General features: G+C 40.7%; 1 protein-coding gene across 14 annotated transcripts in view; it reads right to left on the reverse strand.

Moving 5' to 3' along the window:
• The window catches only part of C2CD3 (C2 domain containing 3 centriole elongation regulator), a 122,697-nt gene that overhangs the window by 96,141 nt on the left and 13,460 nt on the right, over positions 1-13,096 (reverse strand). For 10 of the 14 annotated variants that reach the window (XR_011389150.1, XM_002708510.5, XM_070075257.1 and 7 more), the window contains 2 exons: positions 4,594-4,817; positions 3,665-3,912 (listed from right to left, as the gene is read on the reverse strand). Coding sequence is in view for 13 of the 14 variants with exons in the window: in XM_002708510.5 (XP_002708556.2) it covers positions 3,665-3,912; positions 4,594-4,817 (472 nt within the window). In the remaining variant the exon portion in view is untranslated. The remainder of the gene's footprint in view (positions 1-3,664; positions 3,913-4,593; positions 4,818-13,096) is intronic. The other 4 variants (XM_070075269.1, XM_070075259.1, XM_070075279.1 and 1 more) reach the window with 1 other exon arrangement.

Genomic DNA, 13,096 nt, shown 5'->3' on the forward strand with positions numbered 1-13,096 from the left:
TATGAATCATTCCTTTGTCCAGTGTATCCATACTGTATGCCACCTGCCTGACAGCCATTTAGTAGCTGTCTTGTTATCAGATCTACAGTTATGGTATTGCAGTGTTGTGTTCAAATAAACCTTACTTTACTTAATAAAGGCCCTAAAACTCACAGTAGTGATACCAGCAATTCGGATATGCCAAAGAGAAGCCCATAAAGTGTTTCCTTTAGGTGAAGAAGTGGAAGTTTGCAACTTATTGGAAAGAAAAGAAAGATACCACATTCACATAACTTCTACTACAGTAAATTGTTATAACTTCTATTTTATTAACAGTTATTGTTAATCTATTCTTGTGTCTAATTTATAGATTAAACTACAGCATAGGTATGAAAGTATAGTAAAAACCATACACGGGGTTCAGTACAAATCACAAGTCTAAGCGTCTGAGGGTCCTGGAAAGTGCTCTATGTGGATATGGGTCGGGTAGCTCTTGGAAGACAATGCACACTGGCAGCACATGGGATGCACCTGGCATGTTCTGGTTGGCTTGAACAATTAGATAGCATGGTCTGGATTTTAAAAAACAAAACAAAATGAAACAACACCCCAGCAGGACTAGGTAAACAACACATCCTACAGAAGCATGAAGCAGAGAACTTTGCCTTTCAGTCTGAGACAATGGCCATATGAGAGCTAAAGAGCAGTGCCTCTTTGACAGGGCAGGTGCTCCCTAACTGAGCTTTTAAAATGAGGATATCTTCAGTTTAAAATGAGGATGGCAATCCCTACTTCCTGAGGATAAAGCACTTGACATAGTAGTTAGCACATGGGTCCTGCTGAGCAAAGGGTAGCTACATTTTCTCCAGGCCAAGTTAGCTTTTGGTGGTCCTCTGATGAGCCTAGTTACTCCCCTTAGAAGAAATTCATCTTTTCTAGAGCTTTAACGTTGCCTTATTAATAAGGCATTCTTTTTCTTTTTTTTTATTTGATAGGTAGAGTTATAGACAGTGAGAGAGAGACAGAGAGAAAGGTCTTCCTTCCACTGGTACATTCCCCTAATGGCCACTACGGCCTGCGCTGTGCTGATCCGAAGCCAGGAGCCAGGTTCTTCTTCCTGGTCTCCCATGCGGGTGCAGGGACCCAAGCACGTGGGCCATCCTCCGCTGCCCTCCCAGGCCACAGCAGAGAGCTGGACTGGAAGAGGAGCAACCGGAACTAGTATCCGGCACCCCAACTGGGACTAGAACCCAGGGTGCCGCGCCGCAGGCGGAGGATTAGCCTAGTGAGCCATGGCGCCGGCCCAATAAAGCATTCTTTTGCCAACTGATATACAATGAATATTCAGTCCTCTCATTTTTTTCCCCATTGCCACTTGCATCATCTGATTTCCTGATCTAGTTTATCATTTGTCTCTAAGATCTCAAAGGCAGAAGTTTGTGTCTATTTCTTAAAGCATTAAACAACTATATCCCTGATATACGGAAGAGTGTCAGACATTTGATGGGTACTGAATAAATAATTGCTTACTGAATGAAAAAAATATCTTAAAGTTGGGTACAGGGTCTACACAAAATTTTCCAAGTATGAACTGACAAGTACTAAGTACACCGGGAAATTTTTACTCTTGTTAATGTAGTCTAGGCAATAAAGACCAAAATCAATAATTATAATCTTGGGATATATTTTTAAAAATAGGAAATCAAGGCTGGCGCCATGGCTCACTAGGCTAATCCTCCACCTAGCGGCACTGGCACACCGAGTTCTAGTCCCGGTCGGGGCACCGGATTCTGTCCCGGTTGCCCCTCTTCCAGGCCAGCTCTCTGCTGTGGCCAGGGAGTGCAGAGGAGGATGGCCCAGGTGCTTGGGCCCTGCACCCCATGGGAGACCAGGAAAAGCACCTGGCTCCTGGCTCCTGCCATCGGATCAGCGCGGTGCGCCGGCCGCAGCACGCTGGCCGCGGCGGCCATTGGAGGGTGAACCAACGGCAAGGGAAGACCTTTCTCTCTGTTTCTCTCTCTCACTGTCCACTCTGCCTGCCAAAAAAAAAAAAAGAAAAAAAAAAAAAAAAAAAGAAAAAGGAAATCAAAATATCTCTCAGTTGAAAAAATATGAACAGAATGTTGTCATTTAAAAAATGTTCTTTCTGGGACTGGTGCTGTGGCTCAGCAGGTTAAGCTGCCACATGCAATGCCAGCAACCCACAGAGGTGCTGGTTCGAGTCCTGGCTGGTTCCACTTCTAATCCAGCTCCCTGATGATGTGCCTGGGAAAGCAGTGGAAGATAGCTCAAGTCCCTGTGCCCCTGCCACCCACATGGGAGACCTGGAAAAAGTACCTGGCTCCTGGCCTAGCCCCAGCCATTGTGGCCATATAGGGAGGGAACCAGCAGATGAAGATCTTTGTCTGACTCTCCTTCTCTAATTCTGCCTTTCAAAAAAACAAACAAACAAATAAATCTTTTTTAAAAAAAATTCTTACCAATGTAAATTATGTACTTGAATAGTTATTTAAAAGGTGTTTTTTTTTTTTCAAAAAGATATATTTATTTGAAAGTCAAGTGTTAGAGAGAGAGAGGATGAGACACAGAGAGACGGAGAGGGAAAGGGAGAGGGGGAGAGGGGGGGAGAGGGAGGGAGAGGGAGGGAGAGGGGAGGGAGAGGGGAGGGAGAGGGGAGGGAGAGGGGAGGGAGAGGGGAGGGAGAGGGGAGGGAGAGGGGGAGAGATAGAGAGGGATCCTCCACCCATTGGTTCACTCCCCAGATGGCCACAACACCCAAGATTGGGCCAGGTTGAAGCCAGGAGCAGGGAGCTTCATCCGGGTCTCCCACATGGGTACTAGGGGTCCAAACACATGTGCCATCTTCTGCTGCTTTTCCTAGGCCATTAGTAGGGAGCTGGATCAGAAGTGCAGCAGCTGGGACACAAACTGGCACTCATATGGGATGCTAGCATAGCATTAACAGCTATGCCACACACTAGCCCCTAAAAGGTTTTTCGACGAACGCTCCATATACTCTACTTTGGGAACTGTATTTGTATGGTGACAAATTCCTGTGGCACTCCTGATGTAATGGTTGACCATTATAGAGCATTTTCAATACACTGATTTAATTATACCACTCCCTAAAATGAGATAATCTAATTCTGTTCTTATTGGCTTTTTTATTTGAGTCTAAGTCCTTACATAGGTAAGGACATTCTACTAATGCTTGGCCACAAGTGATATTTAATCCCCAGGTTTAAGATTGGAGTTGTTCTGCATTGAATATTCCCACTAAGACTAACAGTTTTCAGAATGTGAAATAGATTTCGTTCTAGCCTCTATTCAAAAGTGTAAGTAAATGCTGAGGGTGAGACAAAAACCTTGTTTGCCTTGAAATATTTGGGAAAAAAATAAGGGGTAATATTTTGCTATGACAAAGGCATTCTGCTATATCCAGGTTCCTATTGAATGGTTCCTTCCCTAAACCTACAATTTTAAGAACCTAGTAATTATTTAGAAACTATTTGGTTGTTTAATAGAGCTATTGTAAACGGTGAGAGATTCTGGACTCTACCAAGACTTCTTAGTTTTATTTGGCTATTTAGTTTAAACAGACGACTTGGTTTTCTTTGTAGGCTTGCTAATAAGCAGAGTAAGCGCATAAATACAGCTCAGTCTCAGTTTACAAACATATACATACCTGAAAGAAGGTCTTTGGTAGGCGGGTGGTTTGAAGAAAGAATGCATGAGTCACTACGACTCTTGGCAACAGTTGTAATTTGAGGCTGGATTTCAGAACTACTGAGAAGGGACATCTGTTTCTGTGCAGCTCTGCCTTTCAGAGTCACAGATTCTAAACTCTGACCTGAATTAAGATGGTGCTGTAGTCCAAAGAAAGAGTCCTTCATTGTATCGGAATTCTCTGTGAAGTACAAGTGGTCTTTTCCCCTGTTTAAAAAAAAAAAAAAAAAAGAAGAATATCAACACTACATAATGCAGTATGGTAACACTCTACTTTGTCAGAGGTAGAAATTGCCTCTCTCTTTTTCATCTCCCAAATGAGAGAAACAACAGATGGTTTACCTACTGTTGGAGGGCTGTAGCATAAGTGAGACACAGAACAAATACCTCATAAGTACTTTAAACAAGAATCTGTTTCTTTGGGTGGGTGTTGAGGTGTAGCAGATTAAGTCCCTGCTTGGGGACAGCTGTGGGCATTTGGAGAGTGAACCAGCAGATGGAAGATTTCTGTTTTTCAAATAAACTTTAAAAAAAAAAAAAACCACAATGTTTCTTTTATTTCAATGCATTTCACAAAATAATGCCCTTTCCCTGATGGACAGCTATTCTGGCATCTGCTTACCCTATGCCATATTAATCTGTATGCTGGCTTCCCCTCTAGACTGTGGGTAGTGTAGTCCTTGAAAATAGGAACTGCATTATGAATCTCTATGCCCAGCACCTGGTATCACACCAGGCCCATACCTACTTCGTGCTTCATGGTTATCTGTTGACTAAGTGATTGAAGCTCTCTCTGTCTTTGGTCTTTTACTCAGCCACAAATGAAAAAGAAATCACAAGTTCAACAGCAGTTAGCTGACAGAAGGAAAGGTGCTGGCATGGAATTACCTTAGAGTGGTTGATCTACTGCTGCTGGCGGCCAACTCCTTGCCATCAGCTTTGATGGTAGGGATCCTCTGGGGCCGTGACGGAACCAGAAACTGGGTATTGCAGGGTTCAGCATCCTCTCTGAATCCACGTTCAGAAAAAAGTACATTTTCTGTTTTGTCAGTGGTAGGAAAAGGATTGTAGCTGTTGTAAGTTTCTGACAGAGGCTCCAGGGCAAGTGAGACCTGAAACAGACACGTATGCATCAGAGATTTTCTTAGCACTAACTAACTCATTTTTGGACTTTTCTGCTTCATAGATAATAATGGCCCCATTCCTTAAAGGATGACATCTAACTTCCTGTTCTGCCTACAGGAAAAGCCGCATTTTTCACCATGCTCCTTTTTCATCTCTCTGTCCTGGACAGCCCAATTACTTGGGTTTCTCTAAATGTATCCTATGTTTCATAGCTTTATGTCTTTGTATAGAAATGTACTCTAGAATTAACTCTTTATGTCCAGGTAGAGATGCCTTGTCTCCTGCTTCCTTCATGTTTCTACTCATTCTGTATCCAACAACATACCCACCACTTACTGACCGCTGTTATATAGGCCAGGAACTGTACCAATCTGCTTAGCCAGAGAAGCTTCTATCATGATGTAACTCTGTTAGGGAAGAATAATATTCTAAGAGAAAGGGCATTATTTTGTGAAATGCAAGGAAATAAAAGAAACATCTTTCATTCTAAGGTGTGTATGCATGTGCATGCATGTTCAAATTAGTACCTTAGAAAAGGCATTTACAACTTTCAGTGATCATCCTAATTAGATTATGAATTCTTTGAAGATGTATGTTACCTTAATTTTTCTATGGACTAATTGTTTAGTGTAGTACCTGTACATGGGGTACACAATCTAATACACCTAATAATCTGATAAATAAAAGAATGACATAGCACCCTCTGCATTCTTACTGTTAGTTACTTAGGAAAAATAAGTCTCTTGTTCTATGCTATTAGATGAGGTAAGGAAGGAGGAACACTAAGATAAAAAAAAATCACATTATAATTTCATTCCTATGAATTAAACAGCTCTAGTGAAAGGTTCTCTCATCCTCTTAAAAGCCCAATAGAGAAAAGTCTAATGAAGTTATAAAAAATAAAATAGAGCCTAAAGCAAAACCTTGGAGAAGAAATTGAAGATTATACTTAAAAAAAAAAAAAAGACCAGCAGTGTTGAAAGTGTTAGTGTCAATGTCAGATCGAGCAGAAGAAATTGTTGAAGCAGCCAAACACAGTCAAATAATGATGAATGGCCTAACACAAAAATGAGAAATTGCAGTTAGATGTCTTTCAGATATCTCTGAGAATGTCATTGGAATATTTTGTGTAGAAAATTACTATGGTAGAAACTCATTAAAATGTGCCTGAGTCTTCATGAGAAGGATTCTGTTCATGAACCAGGTAACATAAGGTCCTTCAAATCTATGCAACATCGAGATTTTTATATAAAGACAAATGGCAGGAGTACAGCAGGATAAGGACTCTGTAGTGATCACTTAGGTACATCACATACAATCCTGGCTCCCCAAATGCTGATGTCACAAAATGCTCCCTTACCATTCATCACTTGCCAAAGACCGCCACTGCATTCCAGAAGTAAAGGAGACATAAAGGTCTGAGTCCCTGGCCTTAATAATGACTCAGTTGCTGGCCACTGACTTTTGTTTTCGCCCTAAGCAGATCTGAATCAGTAACAAATCAACTCATGGGCCTATACTACCATTGGCCCCTGATTGAGAAGTCCAGACAGAAGCCTCTTCCATCTTACATCAAAATACAGAAGATGCATTGTTTCTCTGCCTTTTGGCTAAGATCAAGTGTAAAATATAGAAGATGGCATAATTCCTGTTCAGCTAAATAGCTGATATCAGCTCTGTGCCACCTGCCTGAAGCAAAGAGATGACTAAAATATGGACTTAAAACCAGAGGATCACAGTGTCTTGCAGGGAAAACTTTACAAAGTAATTTTAATATAAAATGGTGAATTTTTAGATAAGGATGTATATTAGGCCCACTAACAAGGGGTCTCAGCTTGGGCAAGAGTTGAGGAAGGAGTGCCAGGACGGTTTCCAGGAGTGAAATGCAAACATCTGAGCGGAGAAACTTAACTACGAATGATACAGATAAAGCTGAAAGGAGCTGGGTAGAACACTAGAGGCAGAAGGAAGAACTTGAGTCAAACTTCAGTGGTATAAACCAGGATACTGTCCATCAATTCCCATTAGTTTACATCATCTACTCCTAACCCTTCTGCTTCCCACAATCTACCCAATACACTCCTGCATTCATCTTCCAAATCTTCACTCATGCCCACCTCAGTCACAGCTCACCCTTGTTCTCACTGCTCTGCCGATCCCTTCATTGAGCCCTGCAGAATTTCTATTGTATATAAACTACTTTACCTTTTTAACCAAACATTGCTTTCTAAATATGTCCCCATTTCCCTGAAGTCTTCTCCAAAGGAAATTACTTGCACTATCTGGGATAAGGGAAGCTGACTTATCTCTTTCTTTCTGGTGCTATCTACATATTCTATCATCTAAATATGTCACCCCTCTTCTGAAGCTCATACCACTCATATATACACTTCTCTCACCCATAACACAGTAACCTGATAAGTCTTCTAGCAATGACTCAAGGTTCTCTTTAGCACTAAGTTGCTGACAACCATCACTATATTGATAATATTTTCTGGTATCAGAGAAAATTACTATGCCTAATTTTCAGACTTATGCTAGTTAACACAGTGTTTTTAAACATTTAAATCACTTAACAATGTTTTACAAAAGAGAACATCTAGCAATGCTGGGTCCCCATTCTTATGTCGCAAATATTAATTAGACTAGTGGCTTCAGTAAAGGTCTGTGCTCCAGCTGTAAGTCCCTAGCCTATCCCACTGTGAGGCAGTGACAATTGCTATTTATCATCACACCTAGGCTTCTAGCTTTTGAAATTTTTTTTCTTACAGTAAAACTGACATTTTCATAAATGTACAGTTTTATGAGTTTTTTTTTTTTTAAGATTTATTTTGAAAGTCAGAGCTACACACACAGAGAGAGGGAGAGGCAGAGAAAGAGAGAGAGAGATCCTCCATCCACCGGTCCACCCCACAATGGCTGGAACTGCGCCCATCCGAACCCAGGGGCCAGGAGCCTCTTCTGGGTCTCCCATGCAGGTACAGGGGCCCAGAGACTTCGGCCATCTTTTACTGTTCCCCCAGGCCATAGCAGAGAGCCAGATCGGAAGTGGAGTAACCAGACTCAAACTGGTGCCCACATGGGATGCCAGCACTGCAGGCAGCGGCCCCACCCAGTACACCATAGTGCCGGTCCCCAGTTTTATGAGTTTTAACATGGGTATAGATGCATGTAACCATCACCATTATCAAGACACAGAACACTAACATCACCCCAGAAAACTCTCTTTTATAGTTTCATTGTTTTCTTATCTCTGACCCCTAACAACTAGTGATCATAGTTCTGTCGTTTCAAGAATGTTATATAGGGGCCTGTGCTGTGGCACAGCAGGTTAAAGCCCTGGCCTACAATGCTGGCATCCCACATGGGTGCTAGTTTTAGTACCAGCTGTTCTACTTCTGATCCAGTTCCCTGCTAATGTGCCTGGGAAAGCAGCAGAGAATGGCTCAAGTCCTTGGACCCCTGCACTCACGTGGGAGACCTGGAAGAAGCTCCTGGCTCCTAATCGGCTCAGCTCTGGCTATTGCTGCCATTTGGGGAATGAATCAGCAGATCAAAGACCTCTCTCTCTGTCTCTAACTCTCTCTGTAATTCTTTCAAATAAATAAAATAAATCTTTAAAAAAAAAAAAAAACAAGGTGTCATATAAGGGGCTGGTGTTGTGGCATAGTGGGTTAAGTTGCAGGCTGCTTCACTTCCAATCTAGCTCCCCGCTAAAGCACCTGGGAATGCATCAGATACAATACAATTACAAGTGCTTGGGCCCCTGCACCCACATGGAAGACCCAGAAGAAGCTCCTGGCTCCTGGCTTTGGACTTGCTCAACTCTGGCTGTTGTAGTCATCTGGGGAGTGAACTAACAGATGGAAGACCTCTCTCTACGACCCTCTCTCTGTAACTCTGCCTTTCAAATAAATAAAATAAATCTTTAAAAAGAAAAGAATGTCATATATTCATAAAATAGATAACATTTTGAAGTGAACTCTTTTCATAATGTTTCCGAGATCCTTCCATGTGATGATGCACATATTCAATAGCTTTTATTGGTTGAGTAATAGGAGGGAATCTTCAAAAATTTCATGGAAAATGCATATTATGAAAAAGATTGTATGAATTTAAATATTTCTACACCAAAACAAACTACTTTTAATTCCATTATTCCATTTTCCCACAAACTTTTTGATGCACCTTCATATTCCACTGTTAATGTGGCTCATCACATTCGTCTTCCTGAGACAAATCCTACTTGGCATGACACTGTTTTTTTTTTAAATGATGCTAGCCTCCATTTGCTAATGTTTTGTTTGAAATTTTTAGATTCAAGTTCATGAATAGAATGTGTGTATAGTTTTTCTGTACTACCCTTCTCCAGCTTTAATGTAAAGGTGGTACAGGTCTCAAAATAACTTTCTGGAAGAGACTGTAAAATTGATGTTATTTTTTCTTTAAATGTTTCTAAGAATTTGTTAGTAAATAAGTGTTGAGATTTCTTTTTTGGAAGGTTTTAAGTTACAAATTTAATTTAAAGAACAGTTCTAGGTCTGATTTTAAAAACTAGCTACAAGCCTATTCAAGTTATCTATTTAATTCTGAGTGAGTTTTAGCAGATTATGGTTTTTCCAGAAATTGGCCCATTTCATCTAAATTGTCAAATTTATATGCTTGCCACGCTGCATTCCATTTTGGAGTGCTGACTCAAGTCCTGCCTGGCTGCTCAGCCTTCCATCTAACTCCTAGCTAATGCATCAGGAAAGGCACTGGGTGACAGTCCAAGTGCTTGGGCCCTTATAACCCATGTTGGAGACCTGGATGGAGTTCCTGTTCCTGGTTTCAGCCTGGCCCAGCTCTGGTTGTTGTGGTTATTTGGGAAATGAACCAGCAGATGGAAGATATCTCTCCCTGCCACTCTCCTCCCACCCCTCATATTCCATCTCTCAAATAATAAATAAATCTTTATAAAATTACACGTATAGAGCTGTTTGCAGTATTCTCTTAACATCTGTGGTTTCTGTAGTCTACTGTCTTATACTATAATCAAGAGGAAAGTGAAATAGTCCTTGTGTAAATAAAGGAACAAGAAACTTAAGAATTTCAAAAAGAAAATGGGAGAAAGCATGTTTCTTTGTGGAAGAGAAAACTCCTAATGGTGAAACCTATAAACAAAATGTGACTGTGTCAACAGATACCATTATGGAGGCAGGTGCTGTGTTGCAGCAGGATGCCTGCTTCTATTTACGACCCAGCTTCTGGCTAATTCGCACCATGGGAGGCAGCAGCTCAAATACAAGGTCCCTGCCACCCACATGGGAGACCTGGATGGAGTTCCTGGTTCCTGATTTTGGCCTGGCTTAGCTCTGGTTATGTAGGCATTTGGGGAGTGAGCCAGTAGATAAAAGATTCTCTTTCTCTAACTCTGCCTTTCAAATAAAGAAAAAGAATGAATAAATAATAAGAATTTTAAAAAGAGAAACACATTTTAAAAGGATTAGCATTATGAAACTAGTAAAAAGGGATCAGTGTGTAGAAAGATATAAACAGAATAAACAAAAAGATATTGAAATTTAAACAGGATTTTTTTTAAAGTTTATTTTTATTTATTAGAAAGAGAGAGACAGAGATCTTCCATCTGCTGGTTCACTCTCCAAATGCATGTAACAGCCAAGGCTGGGCCAGGCTAAAACCAGGAACCTACTCACATGGATGGGCAGCAACCCATGTACCGTTATCTGCTGACTCCCAGGGTATGCGCTAGCAGTAAACTAGGCTGGAAGCAGCGGAGATGGGCCTTGATCCCAGATACTCTGATATGGGATGTGTGGGTCCCAATAGCAGCTTAACTCACTATGCTACAACTCCCGTCTCTAAATAGGATTTAAAAATTTTTTATTTATTAATTTGAGAGGCAAAGCAGCAGCAGTAGAGAGAATGGTGACAGTGAGATCTCATTTGCTGGTTCACTTCCCAAACTCAGTCTAGGTCTCAAAGGTGAGGACCCAACCACCTGAGTCATCACAGCATTTTTTAAAATGCAAATAAATGAAATTCCTGTGACATGTAGTTACACATCAGGATAAAGTTTTAAGCTGCCTGTGGATGATAACAATTGGTAAAAGAACGCTTAGTGAATGCACAATTCGTGTGTAATAAACACTGCACATGTAGGTCTAATTAAAATTATAATTGGTCAGCATGTTAAAAGTATGGCTGCAAATCTAAAAGCAAGTTGAATGAAAATGTTAAATAATTTGTGGGGGCTGGTGTTGTGGTACAGCAAGTTAAGCTGTCCCTGACATCACTGACATCCCATATCAGAGTATCGGTTCGAATCCCGGCTGCTCTGCTTCCTACCCAGCTTTCTGCTGATGTACCTGAAAAGGCAATGGCAGATGGCCCAAGTACCTGGACTCCTGCCACCCATGTGGAAGACCCAGATACAGTTCCTGGCTCCTGGCTTTGGTCTGCTTGGCCCTGGGTGTTTAGCCATTTGGGGAGTTAAGCAAAGGAAGGAAGATCTGTGTAACTCCCTTGGTCTCCGATGCTCTGCCTTTCAAGCAAATAAATAAATCTTTTTAAAAAGGCATTTCTTTCTTTGTAGTTGAAAAAGAGAGTTGTGTTTTAGTATCAATGAGAATTCTAATGTGATTGAAAATTTTTTGGATGTGATGTCTATGACAAACCTATCATCAAGGAAATGGTATTTCTCTGAACTGAGAAAAGTCTTGAAAAGCTTATTGAAGACTGATGATAATGCTTCTGCAGTTGTCTTTGCTGACAATAGAGTTTTTCAAAATCTGAATCTCAGGTGGCAACGTTTGGCAAAGACACAAATTCAAAAATCTATTCACTATCTTCTTTGTCTAAAAAGCTAAAATCAAACAACATATGCATATAATTAACATCTAATATATATTCCTGTGGTCAATGTTGTACCAGATAAACTGGATAAGCAGTTACGGTGGCTTGTTATTACTATATGGGCATGAGTTGGCTTAGCACTGGGTGTGGTGTTAAAGAAATATGTTTGAGCTTGACTTAATGATTTATGGTTTATGTTGTCCAAGAAGATATCCCAGCCTCAAAGCAGCAGCAGAGACAGAAGGGTAGAGGGCCATTTTAGTTGAGATTACAGCCTGTGTAAACAAGCTGATTATTTGTCTGCAAGTGTATTCAGAAGAACCACATAATAAGTGACTTAATCTACTCAATCCTCAATGATTGCATTATATAAAAATTTATTTGGCAAGGAATGATCTGTCCTATATTTCTGTATTTTTCTATGCTGAAATAGGAGTTCTAGAAATGGAAGTGATAGGAAATAGATTCCTAAATTGTAAAACAGAACCGATATCTCTAGTGGATTTTTAAAGATTCAAACTTCTAGGAAAATTGAAACAGTTCAATTTACCTTTCTCAATTTTTTTTAAAATTCATTTGACAGATAAAGTTAGACAGTGAGAGAGAGAGACAGAGAGAAAGGTCTTCCTTCAGTTGGTTCACTCCCCAAATGGCTGCTCTGGGCAGAGCTACGCCGATCCGAAGCTAGGAGCCAAGTACTTCTTCCTGGTCTCCCATGTGGGTGCAGGGGCCCAAGCACTTGGGCCATCCTCTACTGCCCTCCCATACCATAGCAGAGAGCTGGACTGGAAGAGGAACAACAACTGGGACTAGAACCTGGTGCCCATCTTTCTCAATTTTTTTAAAAAAAGTTTTTAAATTTTCATTTTATTTGAAAGGCAGAGAAACAGACCAATCTTCTATTTGCTGATTTATTCCCCAAATGCTTGCAATAAGTAAGGCCAGGCCAAACCAAAGTCAAGGGCCCAGACTCACTCCAGGTCTCCCACATGAGTGGCAGGGACCTAAGTACTTGAGCCATCATCTGCCGCTTCCCAGGGACTGCACTAGTGAGAGGCTGGATGGAAAGCGGAGTTGCAACTTGAGGCAGGCACTGCAATATGGTATGAGGGTACCCTAAGCAGTGCCTGAACAATGGTACCAAATGCTTACCGCTACTTTCTTAATATATACTGAGAGTATAACACCTGGAGATTAATGAAGCAGAGTATAATACTTAGGATTACTATGATGTTTAAAATTTTAAATTTTATGAGTACCTTAGAAGTGGTATCCTATATATCTACTCTTGTTTAAAAATACCTATGTTTGTGAATGGTTATTTGTTATTTAACTGAATGAAAACTAAATCTTATTAATTGAATGGCTTTGAAATGAATGCTGTAATTAATGCTCATTATATAAAAAATAC

The sequence above is a fragment of the Oryctolagus cuniculus genome, chromosome 1 (genome assembly GCF_964237555.1).
Source record: "Oryctolagus cuniculus chromosome 1, mOryCun1.1, whole genome shotgun sequence".
NCBI classification, from domain to species: Eukaryota; Metazoa; Chordata; class Mammalia; order Lagomorpha; family Leporidae; genus Oryctolagus; species Oryctolagus cuniculus.